Source organism: Dryobates pubescens, chromosome 40 (genome assembly GCF_014839835.1).
Source record: "Dryobates pubescens isolate bDryPub1 chromosome 40, bDryPub1.pri, whole genome shotgun sequence".
NCBI classification, from domain to species: domain Eukaryota; kingdom Metazoa; phylum Chordata; class Aves; order Piciformes; family Picidae; genus Dryobates; species Dryobates pubescens.
Window position 1 is genome coordinate 1,449,685 of NC_071651.1, and position 22,093 is coordinate 1,471,777.

Consider the following 22,093-nt stretch of genomic DNA (forward strand, 5'->3'; position numbering starts at 1 on the left):
TCCCTTCTCCCACCCCCTGCCCCATCCCCCAGCCCCCTGCACTCCCACCCTGTTCAGCCTCCCCTCCAATCCCCCAGCGAGCTCAGCCTGGGGCTCCCTGCCTGGGGCTCAGTGGGGGAGCAGTGGGGGGGCAGGGGAGCTGCAAACCAGGCCCCGAGGCAGGGCAGCTCCAGGAAGCAAAGCATCCTCCAGCTCCTGCTTCCCAGAGCCTATCTAGGACTGGATTCCATACCCAGTGCTGACTCCTAGACTCAGCAGCACTCTCCAGAGCCCAGCTTGGGTCCTGGGCTGCAGCTGACTGCAGACTGCTTCGGAACGGGCTGCAGTTCAGTGCATGCTGGGAGGAGCAGGCACACAGCACACACAACACACACATACAACACACAGAGCCCTTTAACTCCCTCTGGACCCCCTTCAACCCACTCATATCACCCCCTGCCCTCTCCCCTTCCACCCTCTTCAGCCTCCCCTCCAATCCCACAGCGAGCCCAGCCTGGGGCTCCCTGCCTGGGGCTCGGTGGGGGAGCAGGGGGGGGACAGGGGAGCTGCAAAGCAGGCCCTGAAGCAGGGCAGCTGCAGGAAGCAAAGCATCCTCCAGCTGCTGTTGGACACTGCTTCCTAGAGCCTAACTGTGACTGCTTCCTAGGGCCTAGTGCTGACTCCTAGGCCGAGCAGCACTCTCCAGAGCCCAGCTTGGGTCCTGGGCTGCAGCTGACTGCAGACTGCTTCGGAATGGGCTGCAGTTCAGTGCATGCTGGGAGGAGCAGGCACACAGCACACACAACACACATAAAACACACAGAGCCCTTTAACTCCCTCTGGACCCCCTTCAGCCCACTCCTATCACCCCCTGCCCTCTCCCCTTCCACCCTCTTCAGCCTCCCCTCCAATCCCCCAGCGAGCCCAGCCTGGGGCTCCCTGCCTGGGGCTCAGTGGGGGAGCAGTGGGAGCTGCAAAGCAGGCCCTGAAGCAGGGCAGCAAAGCATCCTCCAGCTCCTGTTGGACACTGCTTCCCAGAGCCTCTCTAGGACTGGATTCCATACCCAGTGCTGACTCCTAGACTCAGCAGCACTCTCCAGAGCCCAGCTTGGGTCCTGGGCTGCAGCTGACTGCAGACTGCTTCGGAATGGGCTGCAGTTCAGTGCATGCTGGGAGGAGCAGGCACACAGCACACACAGAGGCACACACAACACACATACAACACACAGAGCCCTTTAACTCCCTCTGGACCCCCTTCAGCCCACTCCTATCACCCCCAGCCCCCTGCACTCCCACCCTCTTCAGCCTCCCCTCCAATCCCCCAGCGAGCCCAGCCTGGGGCTCCCTGCCTGGGGCTCGGTGGGGGAGCAGTGGGGGGACAGGGGAGCTGCAAAGCAGGCCCTGAAGCAGGGCAGCTGCAGGAAGCAAAGCATCCTTCAGCTGCTGTTGGACACTGCTTCCTAGAGCCTAACTGTGACTGCTTCCTAGGGCCTAGTGCTGACTCCTAGGCCGAGCAGCACTCTCCAGAGCCCAGCTTGGGTCCTGGGCTGCAGCTGACTGCAGACTGCTTCGGAATGGGCTGCAGTTCAGTGCATGCTGGGAGGAGCAGGGACACAGCACACACAACACACATACAACACACAGAGCCCTTTAACTCCCTCTGGAGCCCCTTCAGCACACTCTGGACCCCCTTCAACCCACTCCTATCACCCCCAGCCCCCTGCACTCCCACCCTCTTCAGCCTCCCCTCCAATCCCCCAGCGAGCCCAGCCTGGGGCTCCCTGCCTGGGGCTCGGTGGGGGAGCAGTGGGGGGCAGGGGAGCTGCAAAGCAGGCCCTGAAGCAGGGCATCTGCAGGAAGCACAAGATCCTCCAGCTCCTGCTTCCTAGAGCCTAACTGTGACTGCTTCCTAGGGCCTAGTGCTGACTCCTAGGCCGAGCAGCACTCTCCAGAGCCCAGCTTGGGTCCTGGGCTGCAGCTGAGTGCAGACTGCTTCGGAATGGGCTGCAGTTCAGTGCATGCTGGGAGGAGCAGGCACATAGCACACACAGAGGCACACACAACACACACACAGCCCCTTAACTCCCTCTGGACCCCCTTCAGCCCACTCCTATCACCCCCAGCCCCCTGCACTCCCACCCTCTTCAGCCTCCCCTCCAATCCCCCAGCGAGCCCAGCCTGGGGCTCCCTGCCTGGGGCTCGGTGGGGGAGCAGTGGGGGGCAGGGGAGCTGCAAAGCAGGCCCTGAAGCAGGGCAGCTGCAGGAAGCACAAGATCCTCCAGCTCCTGCTTCCCAGAGCCCAACTGGGACTGCTTCCTAGGGCCTAGTGCTGACTCCTAGGCCGAGCAGCACTCTCCAGAGCCCAGCTTGGGTCCTGGGCTGCAGCTGACTGCAGACTGCTTCGGAATGGGCTGCAGTTCAGTGCATGCTGGGAGGAGCAGGCACACAGCACACACAGAGGCACACACAACACACATACAACACACAGAGCCCTTTAACTCCCTCTGGACCCCCTTCAACCCACTCCTATCACCCCCAGCCCCCTGCACTCCCACCCTCTTCAGCCTCCCCTCCAATCCCCCAGCGAGCCCAGCCTGGGGCTCCCTGCCTGGGGCTCGGTGGGGGAGCAGTGGGGGGACAGGGGAGCTGCAAAGCAGGCCCTGAAGCAGGGCAGCTGCAGGAAGCAAAGCATCCTTCAGCTGCTGTTGGACACTGCTTCCTAGAGCCTAACTGTGACTGCTTCCTAGGGCCTAGTGCTGACTCCTAGGCCGAGCAGCACTCTCCAGAGCCCAGCTTGGGTCCTGGGCTGCAGCTGACTGCAGACTGCTTCGGAATGGGCTGCAGTTCAGTGCATGCTGGGAGGAGCAGGGACACAGCACACACAACACACATACAACACACAGAGCCCTTTAACTCCCTCTGGAGCCCCTTCAGCACACTCTGGACCCCCTTCAACCCACTCCTATCACCCCCAGCCCCCTGCACTCCCACCCTCTTCAGCCTCCCCTCCAATCCCCCAGCGAGCCCAGCCTGGGGCTCCCTGCCTGGGGCTCGGTGGGGGAGCAGTGGGGGGCAGGGGAGCTGCAAAGCAGGCCCTGAAGCAGGGCATCTGCAGGAAGCACAAGATCCTCCAGCTCCTGCTTCCTAGAGCCTAACTGTGACTGCTTCCTAGGGCCTAGTGCTGACTCCTAGGCCGAGCAGCACTCTCCAGAGCCCAGCTTGGGTCCTGGGCTGCAGCTGAGTGCAGACTGCTTCGGAATGGGCTGCAGTTCAGTGCATGCTGGGAGGAGCAGGCACATAGCACACACAGAGGCACACACAACACACACACAGCCCCTTAACTCCCTCTGGACCCCCTTCAGCCCACTCCTATCACCCCCAGCCCCCTGCACTCCCACCCTCTTCAGCCTCCCCTCCAATCCCCCAGCGAGCCCAGCCTGGGGCTCCCTGCCTGGGGCTCGGTGGGGGAGCAGTGGGGGGCAGGGGAGCTGCAAAGCAGGCCCTGAAGCAGGGCAGCTGCAGGAAGCACAAGATCCTCCAGCTCCTGCTTCCCAGAGCCCAACTGGGACTGCTTCCTAGGGCCTAGTGCTGACTCCTAGGCCGAGCAGCACTCTCCAGAGCCCAGCTTGGGTCCTGGGCTGCAGCTGACTGCAGACTGCTTCGGAATGGGCTGCAGTTCAGTGCATGCTGGGAGGAGCAGGCACACAGCACACACAGAGGCACACACAACACACATACAACACACAGAGCCCTTTAACTCCCTCTGGACCCCCTTCAACCCACTCCTATCACCCCCAGCCCCCTGCACTCCCACCCTCTTCAGCCTCCCCTCCAATCCCCCAGCGAGCCCAGCCTGGGGCTCCCTGCCTGGGGCTCGGTGGGGGAGCAGTGGGGGGGCAGGGGAGCTGCAAAGCAGGCCCTGAAGCAGGGCAGCTCCATGAAGCAAAGCATCCTCCAGCTGCAGGAAGCAAAGCATCCTTCAGCTGCTGTTGGACACTGCCTCCTAGAGCCTAACTGTGACTGCTTCCTAGGGCCTAGTGCTGACTCCTAGGCCGAGCAGCACTCTCCAGAGCCCAGCTTGGGTCCTGGGCTGCAGCTGACTGCAGACTGCTTCGGAATGGGCTGCAGTTCAGTGCATGCTGGGAGGAGCAGGCACACAGCACACACAGAGGCACACACAACACACACAGAGCCCTTTAACTCCCTCTGGACCCCCTTCAGCCCACTCCTATCACCCCCTGCCCTCTCCCCTTCCACCCTGTTCAGCCTCCCCTCCAATCCCCCAGCGAGCCCAGCCTGGGGCTCCCTGCCTGGGGCTCGGTGGGGGAGCAGTGGGGGGACAGGGGAGCTGCAAAGCAGGCCCTGAAGCAGGGCAGCTGCAGGAAGCACAAGATCCTCCAGCTGGTAGTGATCAGCAGAAGCTCCAAGTCCATCTTTTTATTCATTTTTTGAAAAAGTTCCTGACTTACAGAACTCAACTGAAATGGGTTTGGTGGTTTTCTTTTTGTTTTTTTTTTTTTGCTTTCTATCTCTTCCACTTCTTTTTTGTTGTTTGTTTTTTTTTGTCTCTAACTTTTTTGTGTGTGTGTCTTGTGGGTTTTGTTTTTAAATGACCCAACAGAAAGAAAATCAAACAAACAAAGAAAAAAAAAAAACAACTTCATGAGCCAAAAAAAAGAAAAGAATATGGAAAGGAGGGAGGGAGGAAAAGGAAGGAGGAGGAAAAAGGAAGAGTGGGGAAAGGGGAAGGGAGGTGAAAGGGATTTTGGAGAGGGAGAGGAAAGGAAATGGAGAGAGAGAGAGAGAGAAGCTTTATAAAACTAAGATCTGGGGCTCAGCCTTCTGGAAGGGAGTTAAAATGGTTGGAATTCAACCCAAAAATGAACCCAAAAAAAAAATATAAGGGAGAACAAAACTCCAATTTTAATGAGAAAAAAACCCAAAAAAAAAAAATCAACCTGAGGGGAGGAGGAGGAGGAGGAGGAGGGGGAGGGAGGAAAGGGAAGGGGAAAGGGGAAAGGGGGAGGAAGAGGAGGAAGGGCGGGGGGGGAAAGGTGGAGGAACCAACAAAACCAAAAGCAAAACAAACCCCAGCCCCCACTCCCCCACCCCCCCACCCCCCACCCCCCAAATAAATCAAATGTCCAGAGCTAGTTGAAACCTGGGGCTGGCTGCTAAGGGACTACCCCCAGATGGATGGTGAGGAGGTGGTGAAGGCCGAGGGTCCGCGCCGGGGGCCCCCTAGCTGCTTCCCATGCCCCCGGTCTCCGAGGAGAGCCTGCAACAGACACAAAAGGGGAGTCAGCAGGACCACCCCCCCTTCACACCCCCTCCCCCCCACTTTCCAGGGGAGGAAGAGGAAGGAGGAAAGGAGAGGAAGAAGAGGAGCACACACACACACACACACACACCACTCCCCTCCCCACCACCACCAGCAGCGGAGCGAGGGAGGAGGGAGAGCGGAAGGGGTTCGGCCCCTGGCTGGAGGTTGGGGGTGGGGGACACACAGCAAGGGTGGAGTGAGTTGGTTAAGGAAGGGAGACCCCCAGGGTGGAGAGAGGTGAAGGAAGGGGACCCCTCCCCTGCTCCCAAGGTGGCACAAGAAGGGAGGGAGGGGAGGGAAGGGAAGGGATCCCCAGAAGGGGGGGGGAGAGGGAGGGGAGGGGAAGGAAGGGAGCCCCAGAAGGGGGGGGAGAGGGAGGGGAGGGGAAGGAAGGGAGCCCCAGAAGGGGGGGGAGAGGGAGGGGAGGGGAAGGAAGGGAGCCCCAGAAGGGGGGGGAGAGGGAGGGGAAGGAAGGGAGCCCCAGAAGGGGGGGGAGAGGGAGGGGAAGGAAGGGAGCCCCAGAAGGGGGGGGAGAGGGAGGGGAAGGAAGGGAGCCCCAGAAGGGGGGGGGAGAGGGAGGGGAGGGGAAGGAAGGGAGCCCCAGAAGGGGGGGAGAGGGAGGGGAGGGGAAGGAAGGGAGCCCCAGAAGGGGGGGGAGAGGGAGGGGAAGGAAGGGAGCCCCAGAAGGGGGGGGGAGAGGGAGGGGAAGGAAGGGAGCCCCAGAAGGGGGGGGAGAGGGAGGGGAAGGAAGGGAGCCCCAGAAGGGGGGGGGAGAGGGAGGGGAGGGGAAGGAAGGGAGCCCCCCCTGCCCCCAAGGTGGCACAAGAGAGGGGTGAGGTTAAGGGAGGGGCACCAAGGTGGCACCTGTGAGGGTGGTGAGGTTAAGGGAGGGACAGCAAAGGTGGCACACAAGGGTGGTGAGGTTAAGGGAGGGGCACCAAGGTGGAGAGAGGTTAAGGAAGGGACCCCCCCCCCCGACCCCAAGGTGGCACAAGAAGGGGGTGAGGTTAAGGGAGAGGCACCAAGGTGGCACCTGTGAGGGTGGTGAGGTTAGGGGAGGGACACCAAGGTGGAGAGAGGTTAGGGAAGGGGACTCCCCACTGCCTCCAAGGTGGCACCTGAGGGTGGTGGGGTTAAGGAAGGGACAGCAAGGTGGCACCTCTGAGGGTGGTGGGGTTAGGAGAGGGACCACACAGTGGTACCTGGGGGTGGGTGAGGGTAAGGGAGGGACAGCAAGGTGGCACACAAGGGTGGTGAGGTTAGAGGAGAGGACCCCCAGGGTGGCACCTGAGGGTGGGGGAAGTTAGAGGGCAAAGGGGGCAGGCAGCAATTCCTGCAGGGAAGCAGAGGGAGGGGAAGAGGCAGGGGGCTTGTGGCCCCAGTTTGGAGGCTGCACCCCCATGAAGGGGGGGTGGGGTGGTGTACCCCATTAGGTACAAACTGCACCCCCCAGGCTGGGGGGAGGGGGAGGGGAGAACACAAACAGAAACCACCAGGGGTCCCCTGAGGCAAGCAGGGCCAAGACCAGCACAGACCCAACCCCAACCCCCCCCCCCCCCAGCCCAGCACCAAGAGCAAAGGTGGACAGGGAAAGGGTAGGGAGAGACCAGGGTGGGTTTCAGGCCCCCCCCACCCTCCCTTCAAAGCAAAAGGTGCCCCCCAAAGCCCCCTCCCTTTCCTCCCCAGGCAGAGAGCTGGCAGAGCAGGTTCTCACCGTGGCAACTTTATTACAGGTACAGACACGAGGCAAGAGCGAGACCCCCGCGGGGAGGCAGAGCAACCCCCTCCCCACCGCCCCCTCCCCAGGCTGGGAGGGCAGCCCAAGCTCCTAAAGAGGGGCTAAAAAGGGGGGGAAAGGAACAAGTCCAACACCCCCCCAACCCCACCCCCCAAAAGAATCCAAGTGGTGGCTACCAGCTAGCAGGGACCCAGGGAAAGGGAAAAGCTCAGCCCGGCAAGAAACTCAGCTCTGGAACGGCAGAGAGGGGAGGAGGGAGGGAAGGGAAAGGGAAAGGGGAGGAAAGGCAAGGGGAAAGGGAAAGGGGAGGAGGGAGGGAAGGGAAAGGAAAGGCAAGGGGAAAGGGAAAGGGAAAGGGGAGGAGGGAGGAAAGGGGAAAGGGAAAGGGGAGGAGGGAGGAAAGGGGAAAGGGAAAGGGGAGGAGGGAGGAAAGGGGAAAGGGAAAGGGGAGGAGGGAGGAAAGGGGAAAGGGAAAGGGGAGGAGGGAGGAAAGGGGAAAGGGAAAGGGGAGGAGGGAGGGAAGGGGAGGAAAGGCAAGGGGAAAGGGAAAGGGGAGGAGGGAGGGAAGGGGAGGAAAGGCAAGGGGAAAGGGAAAGGGGAGGAGGGAGGGAAGGGAAAGGAAAGGCAAGGGGAAAGGGAAAGGGAAAGGGAAAGGGGAGGAGGGAGGAAAGGGGAAGGGGAAAGGTTAAGGGGAGGAGGGAGGAAAGGCAAGGGGAAAGGTTAAGGGGAGGAGGGAGGAAAGGCAAGGGGAAAGGTTAAGGGGAGGAGGGAGGAAAGGCAAGGGGAAAGGTTAAGGGGAGGAGGGAGGAAAGGCAAGGGGAAAGGGAAAGGGGAGGAGGGAGGAAAGGCAAGGGGAAAGGGAAAGGGGAGGAGGGAGGGGGAGGAAAGGCAAGGGGAAAGGGGAAAGGGGAGGAGGGAGGGGGGAGGAAAGGCAAGGGGAAAGGGGAAAGGGGAGGAGGGAGGGGGGAGGAAAGGCAAGGGGAAAGGGGAGAAGGGAGGGGGAAGGAGACCAGGAAGGGGAGGAGGGAGAGAAAAAGGGGGAAGGACAAGAAAGGGAAAAAAGAGGAGGGAGATAAAAAGGAGGAAGAGAAAGAGGGAGGAAGAGCAGGGAGGAAGAAAAAAGGAGGGAGAGGAAGGAAGGAAGAGGAAGGGGGAGAAAGGAGGAGGAAGGAAAAAAAGGAGGAGGAGAAGAGGAAGAAAGAAAGATACAGGAGGAAGAGTAAGAAACGCAGAAGAGAGGATCAAAAGAGGGAGGGGGAGGAGGAGGAGGAGGAAGGCAGAACCCGGAGGGGGAGGAGCAGTCCAAGAGGCTGAGCTGCTGTTCCAGGTTGCCCCCCAGGGGTGCGGCGGCGGCGGCAGGGGGGGGGGAGGGGATGGCGCCGGTGCTGCGGGGCCCTGCAGGAGGAGCTCGGCAGGAGGTGGTGGAGGAGGAGGAGGAGAGGGAGGAGCAGGAGGAGGAGGAGGGCGGGGGGAGGGGGGGAGCTCCGCAGGGAGGCCCCGCAGGAGGAGGAGGAACCGAACCGGGCCGGGGCAAGGGGAGGGAAGGGGAAGGGGGGGGCTCAGTAGGGCGAGAAGCGGGGGGGCTTGTCGGCTTTCAGTTTGTTAGGGACGCAGGGCAGGGCCGGGGCCGCGGCGGCCTTGGCGGCAGACACGACATTGAGAGCCAGGAGGGGGACGGGTTTCATGCCAAGCAGACTGGAGACACAAGGGGCGGCCGGAAGAGGGCTGGGGAGGCTGCAGGGCGGCGCCTCGGCGCCTCCCCCCCCGGCGGCGGCGGCGGCCGCGCTGGGCAGCGAGGCAGGGGGGGTGGTGGTGGCAGAGGTGGTGGTAGAGGTGGTGGTGGTGGTGGTAGAGGAGGAGGAGGAGGAGGAAGAAGAAGAAGAAGGGGTGGAGGGTTGAGAGAGGTTGATGCTGAGGTGGTGGTCAGGGATCGTGACGGAGGCTGCCTGGGAGGAGGAGGGTTTAGCGCTTTCTAAACTGTAACAGAGGAGATAAAGAAAAGGAACAAAAAGGGCAAAAAAAAAGGAGGGGAGGGGATAAAAAACAAACCACAAAGGAGGGGGTGGGGGAAGGGAGAGGACAGCACGAGGAGAGGGGGGAGGGGGGAAGGAGAAGGGGGAGGGAAAAAAAAGGCACAGGACAAACAGCGTCGAAACCGCACGGAAAGGGCAGGGAGGGGACACGGAGAGCGGCCAGGCCAGGGCCGGGGGTTGGCCTCACCACAGACCCTCCCCACCCCCCCCGCCCCCCACAACGCCTCAGTGAGACCCCAGGCCAGGACTGAGGTGAAATGAGGCCGAAGCAAAGAGAAATGGTCAAAAGGGTTCTGCTGGGGCACCTCCCACACCCCCATCCCACCCCCACGGCCGTCCCGGTGCCACCCAGGAGGTGACGCAGCCCAGGTTGGGCTTCGCTCGCTGGCCACCAGCCTGAGGCTTCAGGGGGCTGGGGGATTACTGGGGAGGGGGGGCTATGGGGGCCAGAGGGGCTCAGCATCAACCCCCCACCCCGAGTCCAAAGCAGACCTCTTGAGGCACGGGGGGGGCAAAGAGCCAGGTGCTGAGGGGGGGTCCGAGGTGTTCAGCACCAGCAGCCTCCGGGGGGTGGTCACCGGGAGGTGCTCTGGGGGCCACCGGGAGGCGCTCTGGGGGTCTCCCTCAAGCAGTCCCACAAGGGGGAGGGTCCCTCCTCTACCAGCCCACAGCAGCCCCCTCCTCACTCCAGCACTGCCCTGACCACCAAAACCAAAGCCAAGCCTCTGGGGCTTCGTTGGGCACGGGGCGGGGGGGAAGGGAGGGAGGGAAGGGGAGGGGGCTGGGACCTCCTCCAGCAGGATCCAAGGATCCTCAGCCTCAGATCCAAGACCCTCAAGCCCCGGGGCTGGGATCCAACATTCCCTAAGGCCTGGGAAGGGAAGGCAGGAGGGGATGTGGGGGGGGGGAAAAAGGGGAGACAAAGCAGGCAAAGAAAACATCCAGGGGGAAGGAAGGAAGGAGAAGGCTGAAAAGGGAAGGAGGACAAATCCCTTCCTGCGGGGGAGGCAGCAGGGGGCGGGGGAGGGGTCCCGGCGGCGCTGAGCTCCCCTCCCCCACCCCCCCTCTCCCCCCCCCGAGGCCGGCAGCTCGTTAGCAGGGTGCTCACCTGACATTGATTAGATACTGGGCCAAGCTGATGCTGGCTGCCGAGCCGGTGATGGTGACCTGCCTGTCGGTGGAGCCCTCCACCGGGTTGGCGATCTTGATCTGCGCCCCGGACATCTGGCGGATCTCGTTGATCTTGGCGCCCTGGCGCCCGATGATGCAGCCAATCAGCTGCCCCGGGGAGAAGAGAGGGGCGTCAGAGCCGCTGCCGACCCTCCCCCTGCCGGCCCCAGCTTCCTCCCCAGCCCCCGGCGCCTTCCTCTCCCTCCCCTCTGACTCCCGCACCTTCCCATTCCTTCCTCTCCCTCCCCCCTCCGCCTCCTGCGGCTTCCTATTCCTTCCACTCCCTCCCCTCCACCCCCTGGCACCTTCCTCTCCCTCCTTTTCTGCCTCCTGCTCCACCCTCCCCCTCCCCTCTGCCTCCCACACCTTCCTATTCCTCCCTCCCCTTCCCCTCCTCCTTCCTATTCCTTCCTCTCCCTCCCCTCCACCTCCTGCACCTTCCTCTTCCTCCCCTCCACCCTCCAGTGCCTCCCTCTCCCTTCCTCCCTCCCCTCCACACCTCTTGCACCTTCCTCTTCCTCCCCTCCACCCTCCTGTGCCTCCCTCTCCCTTCCTCCCTCCCCTCCACCTCCTGCGCTCTCCTCTCCACCTCCTGCACCTTCCTCTTCCTCCCCTCCACCTCTTGGGCCTTCCTCTCCCTCCCCTCTGCCCCCTGCACCTTCCTATTCCTTCCTCTCCTTCCCCTCTCTCCCCTAAGCCTTCCTCTGCCTTCTTCTCCCTCCTTTCCGCTCCCCTGCACCTTCCCCTCCCTCCCCTCCACCTCCTGCACCTTCCTCTCCCTCTCCTGAGCCCCCTGTGCCTTCCTCTCCCTTCCATCTTCCTATCCTCCTCTGCTTCCCTTCTCCTCCTCTCTCCCTCCTGCTTCTTCCCCATCTTTTCTCCCCACTTTCCTCCTCCATTCTTCCTCCCTCCCCTCCTTCCTTCCCTTCTCTTGCTTCCTGTCCTTGCCCCCAGCTTCTCTTCCATTCTTCTTCCTCCCCCCCCTCCTCTCCTTCCCACTGTTCTCTCTTCCTTCCTCCCCCTCCTTTTCCTCCTGCCCCCCATCCTCCTCTTCCTCCCCCCTCCTCCTTTGAAGGCTAGGCCTAGACTGGAGCCTAGGAGGAGCTCTTGACTCTGAGGGAGGTGCAGCAAGGAGCTGCTGGGGAAGGCTCCAGCCCTGGAGATACTCAGGGGCAAAATGGGGGTCCCAGGGCCCAAAGGTGGTGGGGGTGGGGTGGGGGTCTGCCCTCATGCAGGGGCTGCAGAAGCCTTTTGGGGTGCAGCCTCCTGCAGCTGCTGAAGGAGCAGTGGCTTTTGGGGGGGGAGTGGGACATGAACTCCTCCTCCTCCTCTTCCTCCTTGCCTGGAGTGTGCCCAGCACAGGGCTGGCACCTCCTGGGGGTGGGGAGGGCTAAGGGGCTGAAAAGGGGGTGCTGCCCCCCCCCCCCCCCCCCACTTTGGGGTACTCACATCATTTGGAATGGTGAGTTCATGGGAGGTGGTTTGAGCAGAGGCATCCAAACCTGCTTGGAGAGAAGAGACAAAGAGGAGTTGAGGGCAGGGGGTGGGGGCTGGGGGTGAGGAGGAAGAGGAGGGGATGGGAAGAAGAAGGGGGGGGAAAGGAGGGGGTCCAGCACCAACACCACAGCAGCAGCAGGCAGCACCAAGCAGCAGCTTTGGCTGCCAGCTTCCTGGGTGCCTTGAGAAGGGAAGAGAGCAAAGCTGGGCCTGAGGTTACCCCAAGCCTGCCCCCCCTGCTCCCAGCTCCTCCTCCTGCAGCCCCTCAGCCTCTGTCCTCTTTGGGCCCCTCCTGAGGAAGCTACCTCAGGGCCTTCCTCCTGGCCAGACCAGCCCCAAAGTCACCCCAACTGCTGTCCCCCTCCTCATGAAGCCACCTCAGGACCTTCCTCCTGGCCAGGCCAGCCCCAGAGCCACCCCAACTGCTGTCCCCCTCCTCATGAAGCCACCTCAGGACCTTTCTCCTGGCCAGACCAGCCCCAGAGCCACCCCAACTGCTGTCCCCCTCCTCATGAAGCCACCTCAGGACCTTCCTCCTGGCCAGACCAGCCCTAAAGCCACCCCAACTGCTGTCCCCCTCCTCATGAAGCCACCTCAGGACCTTCCTCCTGGCCAGACCAGCCCCAAAGTCACCCCAACTGCTGTCCCCCTCCTCATGAAGCCACCTCAGGACCTTCCTCCTGGTCAGGCCAGCCCCAAAGCCACCCCAACTCCTGTCCCCCTCCTCAGGACCTTCCTCCTGGCCAGCCCAGCCCCCCAGGTCCCCCCAGAGAGACCCCCAAGGGTCATTGCCAGCTGCTTGCCTTCATCACCACCTCCCAGGGGCTAGGCCAGCCCTCCTCCTCCTCCTCCCTGAGGCCCTGGCAGTGCCCTGCCAGGCTGCCCACACCTCTGCTGGGCCCCTGGGTGCCAGCTGCACCTTCTGGGGCTGTGGAAGGTGATTTTTTTTTCCACCCCTCCCCCCCAGCTCCTCAGGGATGAAGCAGCCTTTAGGGGGGGGGGGGTGGGGGGAGGGAGGGACACCACCATCCCCCTCCCCAAATTCACTCCAGCAGCTCCTCAAGCAAGCAAGGATGGAGGGGGAGAGGGAAATCAACTCTCCCCCAACCTCAGCACATGGTTTGGGGGTGGGGAGAAAAGCCCCCAGGACCCCCAACCCTCAGCAGATGATTGGAGGGGGGGGGGGGGAGAAAAAGCCCTTGGGGGGAGCCCCCCCCTTGCCCAGGGACTCCTTGGAGGAGGTTTAGGAGCTCCAAAGGCTTTTGGTCTCTTCCCCCCCACCTCCTTCAAACCTCCTTTTCAGCCCCCCCTTGAATTTTTATGGCCTCTAATTGCAGGCAGAGGGAGGGGAGGGGGGGCAAAAAGGAAGCCCCCCCCCCCCCAAGAAAAGGCAGCACTAAAATAGAGGACAGGGGTTAAAAACAACCCAACAACCCCTGGAGATCTTGGGGGGGTGGGAGGGGGGTTGAAATCATTACCCCAATAGCTTTTCACCTCTGGAGAGCTGGAGTCAAGGCCTGTTAAGATATAAGGGACAATAAGGTGGGGAGGGGGACACAAAGCCCCCCCCCCCCCAAAAACAGGAGGATTTAGGGGTGGGGGAAGCTGTGGTTGAGGTGGTTTTTTTTTGAGGCCAAGGCAGCAAATTTGGTGAAGATTCAAAAGCTGAGAGGAGGCAGAGAGGGGGGAGGAGAAAAAGAGCTGGAGGGGGTGGGGGGGGGTCCCCCAGGGCCAGTGCTGCAGATTGGGGAGGGGGAAACCCTCCCCCAGAGCTGGAGGGGTGAGCAAAAAGGAGCTGTGGAGCTGGGGGGGGGGGGGGTCCCAGTGGGGATGCTGCAGGCTGGGGAGGGGTCTCCCAGTGCCACAAGAGAGGTACAGGCCAGGGGGGGTCTCTCCCAGTCCCAGTGCTGCAAGATCTAGGGGGGGGGAAATCCTTCTGCCAGGGCACTGCTAAGAGCTGTGGAGGATGAGGATGAAGAGGCAGCAAAGCAGCTTGGAGAGGTCCTTCCTACTCCTTCACTCTCTGGTAGGTTTTGCTCTCCACCCCCCCTCCAAGTCCTCCTTTCCACCCCCCACCAAACCCCCACACTTCCACTGGCACCAAAGTCACCCCAAGAGAGGCAGCACCCCCAAACTCCCTGAGCAGGCTGGGTTTGGGCAGAGGGGGAGAGGCAGAGGGGGAGAGGCAGAGGGGGAGAGGCAGAGGGGGAGAGGCAGAGGGGGAGAGGCAGAGGGGGAGAGGCAGAGGGGGAGAGGCAGAGGGGGAGAGGCAGAGGGGGAGAGGCAGAGGGGGAGAGGCAGAGGGGGAGAGGCAGAGGGGGAGAGGCAGAGGGGGAGAGGCACTGCTCCCCAAAACCCTAACTTCCACTGGCACCAAAGTCCCCCCAAGAGAGGCAGCACCCCCAAACTCCCTGAGCAGGCTGGGGGGAGCCTTGGGCTGGGTTTGAGCAGGAGGAAGGCAAAGACAGAGAGAGAGGGAGGGAGAGGGGGGAGAGAGAGAGAAAGAGGGGGAGAGGCCAAAGAGGAGCTGCCTCCCCCCCATCAAACCCTAATTTCCACTGGCACCAAAGTCCCCCCAAGAGAGGCAGCAGCTCCAAACTCCCTGAGCAGGCTGGGGGGAGCCTTGGGCTGGGTTTGAGCAGGAGGAAGGCAAAGAAAGAGAGAGAGAGGGAGAGAGAGAGAGGGGCCAAAGAGGAGCTGCCCCCCCCCTCCTCCCCCCTCCCCCCCTGAACCTGGCCCTCAGAGGGGGTTGCAGAGGAAGAAGAGAGAGAGAGGAGGGGAGAGGAAGGGAAGAGTCTTCCATACCACTGAATCCAGTGTTACCATGGGTGATTGGGAAGTGTGACTGTTGCATTGCCAACTGGTGCAGCTTGGTCAGCTGGAGGGGAGGGGGAAAAAAAAGGAGAAAACAACAAAAAAAAAGAGAGAGAGAAAAAAAAAACTGCAGGTTAACCAACTGCCAACCTCCTGAGGCTCCCCAGCACAGCACCACACACCCCCCACTGCTGCCACTGGCACCCCCCCAACCCCCTCTCCCTCCCTTCTCCTCCTCCTCCTCCCCCTCTCTCCACTATCCCCAGGCTGGCACTGCCCCCCCACCCCTAGAGGTGTTAAGAGTTGAGGGGGGGGCTGCACCCCTACTGCTTGATGAAGGAAGGAATGGAAGGAGCTGAAGGAGAGAGGAGAGCAGGGCAGAGGAGGTGGCAGCTGCTTGCCCCAGGCAGGGTGGGGAGCAGCAAGCAACAGCAGTGCCCTGAGGGGACACAGCTCTGGGGGGGGGGTTGTGTGTGTCCCCCCCACCACCTGCAGAGCTGCCACTGCAGCCTCCCAGCCCTGCTCCCTGGCCTGGCACAGCACAACCCAAACCCCTCCAACACCAAACCCCTGCCCTAAGGGTGCCAGGAACAGAGAGCAGCCCCCCCTGAGCCTACAGGACGAGGATGGGCATGGGAGGGTGGCAAGAGGGCACTGGGGGCAGAGGTACCCCTGGCACTGCTGCCAATGCTGCCCCAGCAGGCTGGCAGCAGCTCAAGGTGGGTCAGAGCCAACCCCAACACCCCCCACCACCTTGGAAGTGCCACCTGTGCCCACTGGCTGTGCCAACTGCCCCCTGCCCCAGGAGAGCCAGCAGGGGCTGCTTCTGTCCTCTCCTGACAAGAGTGGGGGGCCCAAATTTGAGGGGTGGGAGGCCAAGGGAGGGGGGGTAAGGGGGAGGGGAGAGTCAAGGGCAAGAGGCAGAGCTGGTGTGAAATGCCAAGCTGGGAGTGGGGGGAGGTGGGGGGAAAGAACAGAGAGAAGGAGGGGAGCAAAGAGAAAGGAAGGAAGGAAGGAAGGAAGGAAGGGGGCAAGTAAGGGCTGCAAGGGGGAGACAAATAATGCAAGGCTGGAAAGGGGGGCAAATAAGGGATGAAAAGCTGGAGGAGGGGCAAATAAGGGCTGCAAGGGGGCAAATAATGGCTGCAAGGCTGGAGGGGGGCAAATAAAGGCTGCAAGGTGGGAAAATAAGGGATGAAAGGCTGGAGGGGGGCAAATAAAGGCTGAAAAGCTGGAAGGGGGGGCAAATAATGAAGAGGCAGAGGGCAAATAACTGCTGAGAGGCAAGGGGGAAATAATAGTGAGGCAGGAAGGGAGCAAATCATTGCTGAGAGGCAGAAAAGGGCAAATGATGAAGAGGCAGGAGGTGGGGGGAGGGGGGCAAATAATGAAGTGCCAGGCAGGAAAAGGGGCAAATCTGCCTTGTGTGGTTTTGAGTGGTGGCCAATTTGGCTGAGCTCCACTTCAGCCCAAAAGCTGCTGGGAGCAGGGAAGTGGGGAGAGGAAAAAGAGTTGGGGGGGAAGCGAGGGCGGGAAGGGGCGAGGGCGGGAAGGGGGAAAAGGTGGTGGAAGGGGAGGAGGAGGAAGAGGAGGAAGAGGAAGTGGATTTGGGAGACAAGAAGTTGTAAAACCAAAACTTACATCTGGCTGTGGAATGGCATACTGTCCTTGAATGGTATAGGCCTACAAAAAGGAGGAAAAGAGTCCTATTAATGCCCACCGGACAGTCACCCAGGGACAGACAGATTGCAACGAGCCAGGAAGGCAAAGCCAAGGTGGAGAAAAGTTCTCTCCAGGGCAAGGTTTAAAGTTTGGTTTGGTTGGTTTGGGGGTTGGGTTGTTTGGGGTTGGTTTGTTTTTTTTTTTAGGGGGTGGGGCTGGGAAGTTTTGGGAAGGAGGAGGAGAAGGAGGAGGAAGGGGAAGGGGAAAAGAGAAAGAGAGAAAGAGGCAGAAGGTGGTCGGGGGGAGGATGGATGCTGTCCAGAACAAAAAGCAACAACCAAGCAGATTTTGCCAGCACTTTGGGGAAGGGGATTTTGGGGGGGGGGGTGGTTTGGGGCCCCACTGGAGGGGTTTGGGAAAGGGAAAAAAAAAATAGGGCAAAAAAGGGGGGGGGAGAGGGGGGGAAAGCAAAAAAGGAAGGAGAGGGGGGGAAAGCAAAAAAGGAAGGAGAGGGGGGGAAAGCAAAAAAGGAAGGAGAGGGGGGGAAAGCAAAAAAGGAAGGAGAGGGGGGGAAAGCAAAAAAGGAAGGAGAGGGGGGGAAAGCAAAAAGGAAGGAGAGGGGGGGAAAGCAAAAAAGGAAGGAGAGGGGGGGAAAGCAAAAAAGGAAGGAGAGGGGGGGGAAAGCAAAAAAGGAGGAAAAAAAGGAGAGGGGAAAGCAAAAAAGGAGGAAAAAAAGGAGAGGGGAAAGCAAAAAAGGAAGGAAAAAAAGGAGAGGGGAAAGCGAAAAAGGAAGGAAAAAAGGAGAGGGGAAAGCGAAAAAGGAAGGAAAAAAGGAGAGGGGAAAGCGAAAAAGGAAGGAAAAAAGGAGAGGGGAAAGCAAAAAAGGAAGGAAAAAAGGAGAGGGGAAAGCAAAAAAGGAAGGAAAAAAGGAGAGGGGAAAGCAAAAAAGGAGGAAAAAAGGAGAGGGGAAAGCAAAAAAGGAGGAAAAAAGGAGAGGGGAAAGCAAAAAAGGAGGAAAAAAGGAGAGGGGAAAGCAAAAAAGGAAGGAAAAAAGGAGAGGGGAAAGCAAAAAAGGAGGAAAAAAGGAGAGGGGAAAGCAAAAAAGGAGGAAAAAAGGAGAGGGGAAAGCAAAAAAGGAAGGAAAAAAGGAGAGGGGAAAGCAAAAAAGGAAGGAAAAAAGGAGAGGGGAAAGCAAAAAAGGAAGGAAAAAAGGAGAGGGGGGAAAGCAAAAAAGGAAGGAAAAAAGGAGAGGGGGGAAGCAAAAAAGGAAGGAAAAAAGGAGAGGGGGGAAGCAAAAAAGGAAGGAAAAAAGGAGAGGGGAAAGCAAAAAAGGAAGGAAAAAAGGAGAGGGGAAAGCAAAAAAGGAAGGAAAAAAGGAGAGGGGAAAGCAAAAAAGGAAGGAAAAAAGGAGAGGGGAAAGCAAAAAAGGAAGGAAAAAAGGAGAGGGGAAAGCAAAAAAGGAAGGAAAAAAGGAGAGGGGAAAGCAAAAAAGGAAGGAAAAAAAGGAGAGGGGAAAGCAAAAAAGGAAGGAAAAAAGGAGAGGGGAAAGCAAAAAAGGAAGGAAAAAAGGAGAGGGGAAAGCAAAAAAGGAAGGAAAAAAAGGAGAGGGGAAAGCAAAAAAGGAAGGAAAAAAAGGAGAGGGGAAAGCAAAAAAGGAAGGAAAAAAGGAGAGGGGGGAAAGCAAAAAAGGAGGAAAAAAAGGAGAGGGGGGAAGCAAAAAAGGAGGAAAAAAAGGAGAGGGGGGAAGCAAAAAAGGAGGAAAAAAAGGAGAGGGGGGAAAGCAAAAAAGGAGGAAAAAAGGGGGGAGAAAGGAAGTGGACAGTTGTGGTGCTGTCCCCCCCCTTCAAAAAAGTGCTACTAAAAAGGGGGAAATTGATCAAAAGCAACAACCAGAAGAGAGGACCTGGGGGGGGGGGACTTGATGGAGATGTATGGAGGTGGAAATCCAGCAATGCTTCTAAACCCCTGCCCCTTCCCCTCCTCCTCCTCTCCATGGGGTGGGGGGGAAATAGACCTCCAAACACCCCCTCCTCTTCCCCAGCTTTGCTCCTAGCTGCCCCCTCCCCCCAAAACCCCTTGCTGAATCCTTTCTCCACCTCCCCCAGCAGAGCTTTTCCCCCCCCACCCCCTTCCCAACCCTGCCAGAGGCAAGAGCTCCAGGAACCAAACCAGAGCAGCAGCAAACCAAAACCCCCTCCTCAAGACCCAACCAACACAACCCAGGCTCAGCAAGCAGCAGGGTCCCGTTTCCAAGGCCTCTTGACACCACTTTTTAAGGGGGGTGGGGTGGGAAGGGTTACTAAAAGGCTGGAGCTGGCTACCAGAGAGGCATTCAGGGGGAGGTGGAGGTGGGGGTGGTGGTGGTGGGGAACAGGGAAATTTAGGGCAGGGGGGGTAACAAGGCTGAGTGCCTGACCTGCCATAATTCCATGTCTTGAGGTTAAGGGACAGCCACAGACTTCAGATTCCTCCTGAAGCTACCCAAAAAGGGCAAGTTACTGGCTGGGGCCTGGCTGGCTAAGTTTTGGGGAGGGGGGAGGGGTTGGGGAAAAGTGGGGAGGGTGGTTTGAAGGGGGTGGGTGGGGGGAAAAGTTGGTTGGGGAAGTTCTGTTTTGCTTTGTGTTTGGGGTTTAGGTTTTTTCCCCCTGAGGGCAAAGAAGGCGCTGGGGGGAAAAGGTGGGGGTGGAAAAAAGGTCTGTGGGGAGGGGGGGGAGGAAAGGGAGGAGGTTTTTTTTTTGGGGGGGTGGGTAGGGGGGGGTGTTTTAAAGGGGGGAGGGGGGGGGGTGTTACACAGCCTCACTTCCAGGTGCAGCCCAGGCTGGAATTGGCCCAAAGTTCGATGCCATGCAGTGGCTGCCGGGCGGCCTGCGTGAGGAGAGGTTGTGGTGGGCTCAGAGTCCAGGTCCCCCGTGGACAGGAGTCCACAGCAAAGCCACCAAAGGGGAAGGGGGGGTGGGAAAAGGGGCAGCAGGGTGGAGAGGGGGGGTGGGGGGGAGGAAAAAAAAAATCATGGGGGTGGGGGACAAGGTGGTGGTGTTGGGGGGGGGGGGGGGAAGGTGATGCTTTTGTTGGGGAGGAGGGAAGCGATGGTTTCGGTGGGGAGGAGGAGGGAGGCGATGGTTTCGTTGAGGTGGGGGAGGGTGATGGTTTTGCTTGGGGGGGAGGGGAGGTTTGGGTGGGTGGGGAATGGGGAGGGGGCTTGGGTTTTATTTTTGGGTTGGGTGTCTTTTTTTTTTTTCCTTTAAAACCTCAGTTGGGTTTTTGGGTTGGCAAAAGGGGAAAGAGAGGAAGGGGAAGAAAGGGAGGGGGGGGAGGGATGAGCGGGGAAGGAGGGGGAAGAGGAGGAGGAGGAGGAGGAGGAAGGGGGGGGGAAAGGGAACAAAAAGCAAAAGGGCCAAAGGGAAAATTGCCACCAGTCTCAGAGAGGCCAAGGATTGAACGGGGCCGTGGAGACTGAACTTCCCCCTCTCACCTCCTGAGGTGGTCCCTCCAAGTCAGAGTTGAGGCACATGGATGGGGCGGTGTGGGGGTAGCTCGCACTGCCGGTGTTGTACCTGTCCTGTGGATAAATTAGAGGACTTCAGTCTCCAGGGCTTGGCAATCCAAACCTTTCCTCTTCACACCAACCTCACAGCCAAGGCCTTAAAAGTAAGGGGGGGGAGGGGGAGGGGGGGTCCTGCACAACCTTAAGTCTCTTTGGCTTTTTGGAGTGGGAGGGTTGGTTTTGGAGGGGGGGGGGGGGGTGTTCCAAAAAACATCATGGAGGGAGTTGGGGCTGGAGCTGGGGGCTAGGGGGGGGGGAGGTGGTTCAAAAACAAAAAGCCTGACTCTGAGCTGCAAAAAAGAACAACACAAAGCAACCAACCAAAAAGGCCACCACACCACTAAGGAGGGTCAAGAAAAATGGAAGGGGGAGGAGGAGGAGGTGGTGGTCTCGCTGCGCTCCCCTTTCCTCCCCCCACAGCACAGCTTTGGGCCAGAAGGGAAAGGGATTGGGGGGGGGGGAAAAAATAATAGAGGGGAGATGGAAAAAAACAACCAAACAAAAATCAAAGTGGGGAAAAAAAAAAGGGATGAGGAGGAAGGGGAGAGCTGCATGGCTGTGGCAGGGGGAAGCCTGCTCCTCGCTGCTCTTAGTGGGGAAAGGCAGCCCTGGAGGTGTGCAGGGGGCAGCTCGAGGGTGGGGGGGGAGGGCACAGAGGTGCCAGGGGCTTCCCCCCCCCACCAGCCTGGGGTGTGGAGCAGCAGAGAAGCTGTTGGAGAGGCAAGGAGGGAGGGGAAAGGGGAAGGGGAGGGGTGAGGAGGTTTGGGGAAGGGAGGAGGAAGAGGAAGCGAGGGAGGGAAGGGCAGAAGGGAAAGGGGAGGGGAAGGGCCAAGGCAAGGGAGGGGACAGGGTCCCCAGAAGAAGCATGGAGTGGGGGGAGGAGGAGGAGAAGGAAGAGGAGGAACAGAGTCAGGCCTGGCTCTCTGGGGTGGGGTGGGGAGGCTGGTGGCAGCTACCCCCTGGCCCTGCCTATGGGACCCCCTCCAGCCAGGTCACCCTGGCACAGGGTTGGCTCAGGGCTCCAGGCCCTGCTGGAGGCCCCCTCCCCACAGAGGGAAAAAAAGAAGGGAGGGCTGTGTGGTTTCCACCCCCCCCCCCAGAGATGGAAGCACTTTTGGGTCCCTTTTCTCCTCCAAGCCTTCTCACAACTGCAGGGTGGGGAGCAGGGGACTCCCACCCAGGGCCTTCAGCCTCCTCCCTGCCTTGCCCAGCAGCCTGGATGGGCCCATAGGGGAGGGCACCCAGCCAGCACCCACCTCCCCCTTCCCCAACACCCCAAAAAGAGCTGGGGGGGGGGGGGGTGAAGGTGAAGGGGGTGGGGGGCACCTGGGGACTTCCACAGCAAACAATCCCAGGGCAGCAAAAACCTCCCCTAGGGGCAGGGCTGAGCCCCACGGCACCTCCTGGCTACTCCTAGCTGTCACCTTCCTCTCTGCTGCAAAGTGAGGCCTCTCCACAGCCCAACCCCTCCACAGGCCAAACCCTTGGACCCCCAAAACCAGCCCCAGAGAGCAAAAAAAAACCCCACCAGACCCTTCCCCCCTCCCCCCCACCTCCAGCCCCCTCCCCAAACAACAACCCTCTGGAGGGGGCCAGTCACCCACAGCCGGTGGCCCCGAGCCCAGCCTGGATGGGGCAGCTCAGCTTCACTCCAACCCCCACAGCAGGGCTGGGGGGGCTTTGTTTGGGGTCCTTTTTTTTGGGGGGGGGGGGGGGGCTGTTTGCCAGCCCCCTCCTGTTCCCCAGATCAATTCTTCCCTCCCCCCACCTCAGCCTGGGGACGAAGGCTGAGCGCAGGCTGCGGGCTCCGGCCCGGGGCAGGCGGTGGGGTGAGGGCGACAGGCACCCACCAGAGAGGCTGCTCAGGGATGGGACCCCCACCCCCCCCCACCCCCAAAAAGCCTTCAGCTGCCCCTCCCAGCACCCCAAAAGCAGAGGGAGAGCCTTACCTGACCGCCTGCAAAGATGACAGGGGAGCTGGATGGTTTGGGTCGGTACGGGATGGTGACGCCCTTCGGGGGGGACTGGGGGACAGGCAAGAGAGCAGAGGTCAGCACCCAGCACCCACAGCCCCCTCCCCCCCCACCCCTATCACTTTTAAAGGGCAAAAAGCAGCTTTTTGGGTCAGCTCACAGATGGTTTATTTCTTCCTCAGGGTCAGCAGAGGGATGAGGAGTGGGGGGGGCAAGGGGGGGTTTGGCTCCGAGGCCTGGCCCAAGGTTGGGTTTGGGCAGCTCCAGGCCTCACCTGGCTGAGGGAGGGGCAGGGGGAGCAGAGGGAACAGTCTGGGTTGTGTCCAAGGCCTTGCCTGGCCTGACCCTGGGCTTTAAGCA

General features: G+C 60.4%; 1 protein-coding gene across 6 annotated transcripts in view; it reads right to left on the reverse strand.

Annotated features, from left to right (window-relative positions):
* Window positions 1-5,109: 5,109 nt before the first annotated feature.
* Window positions 5,110-22,093, reverse strand: part of PCBP2 (poly(rC) binding protein 2) — a 30,346-nt gene continuing 13,362 nt past the window's right edge. Inside the window, exons 7-14 of one of the 6 annotated variants that reach the window (XM_054177433.1) lie at window positions 21,710-21,784; window positions 19,689-19,775; window positions 16,196-16,237; window positions 14,546-14,618; window positions 13,219-13,257; window positions 11,693-11,745; window positions 10,182-10,351; window positions 5,110-5,257 (exon numbers count right to left, since the gene is read on the reverse strand). In XM_054177433.1, the coding sequence (XP_054033408.1) occupies window positions 5,221-5,257; window positions 10,182-10,351; window positions 11,693-11,745; window positions 13,219-13,257; window positions 14,546-14,618; window positions 16,196-16,237; window positions 19,689-19,775; window positions 21,710-21,784 (576 nt within the window). In that variant the 3' untranslated portion in view covers window positions 5,110-5,220. Of the gene's footprint in view, window positions 5,258-10,181; window positions 10,352-11,692; window positions 11,749-13,218; window positions 13,258-14,545; window positions 14,619-16,195; window positions 16,238-19,688; window positions 19,776-21,709; window positions 21,785-22,093 lie in introns of all 6 variants that reach the window. The other 5 variants (XM_054177432.1, XM_054177431.1, XM_054177430.1 and 2 more) reach the window with 5 other exon arrangements.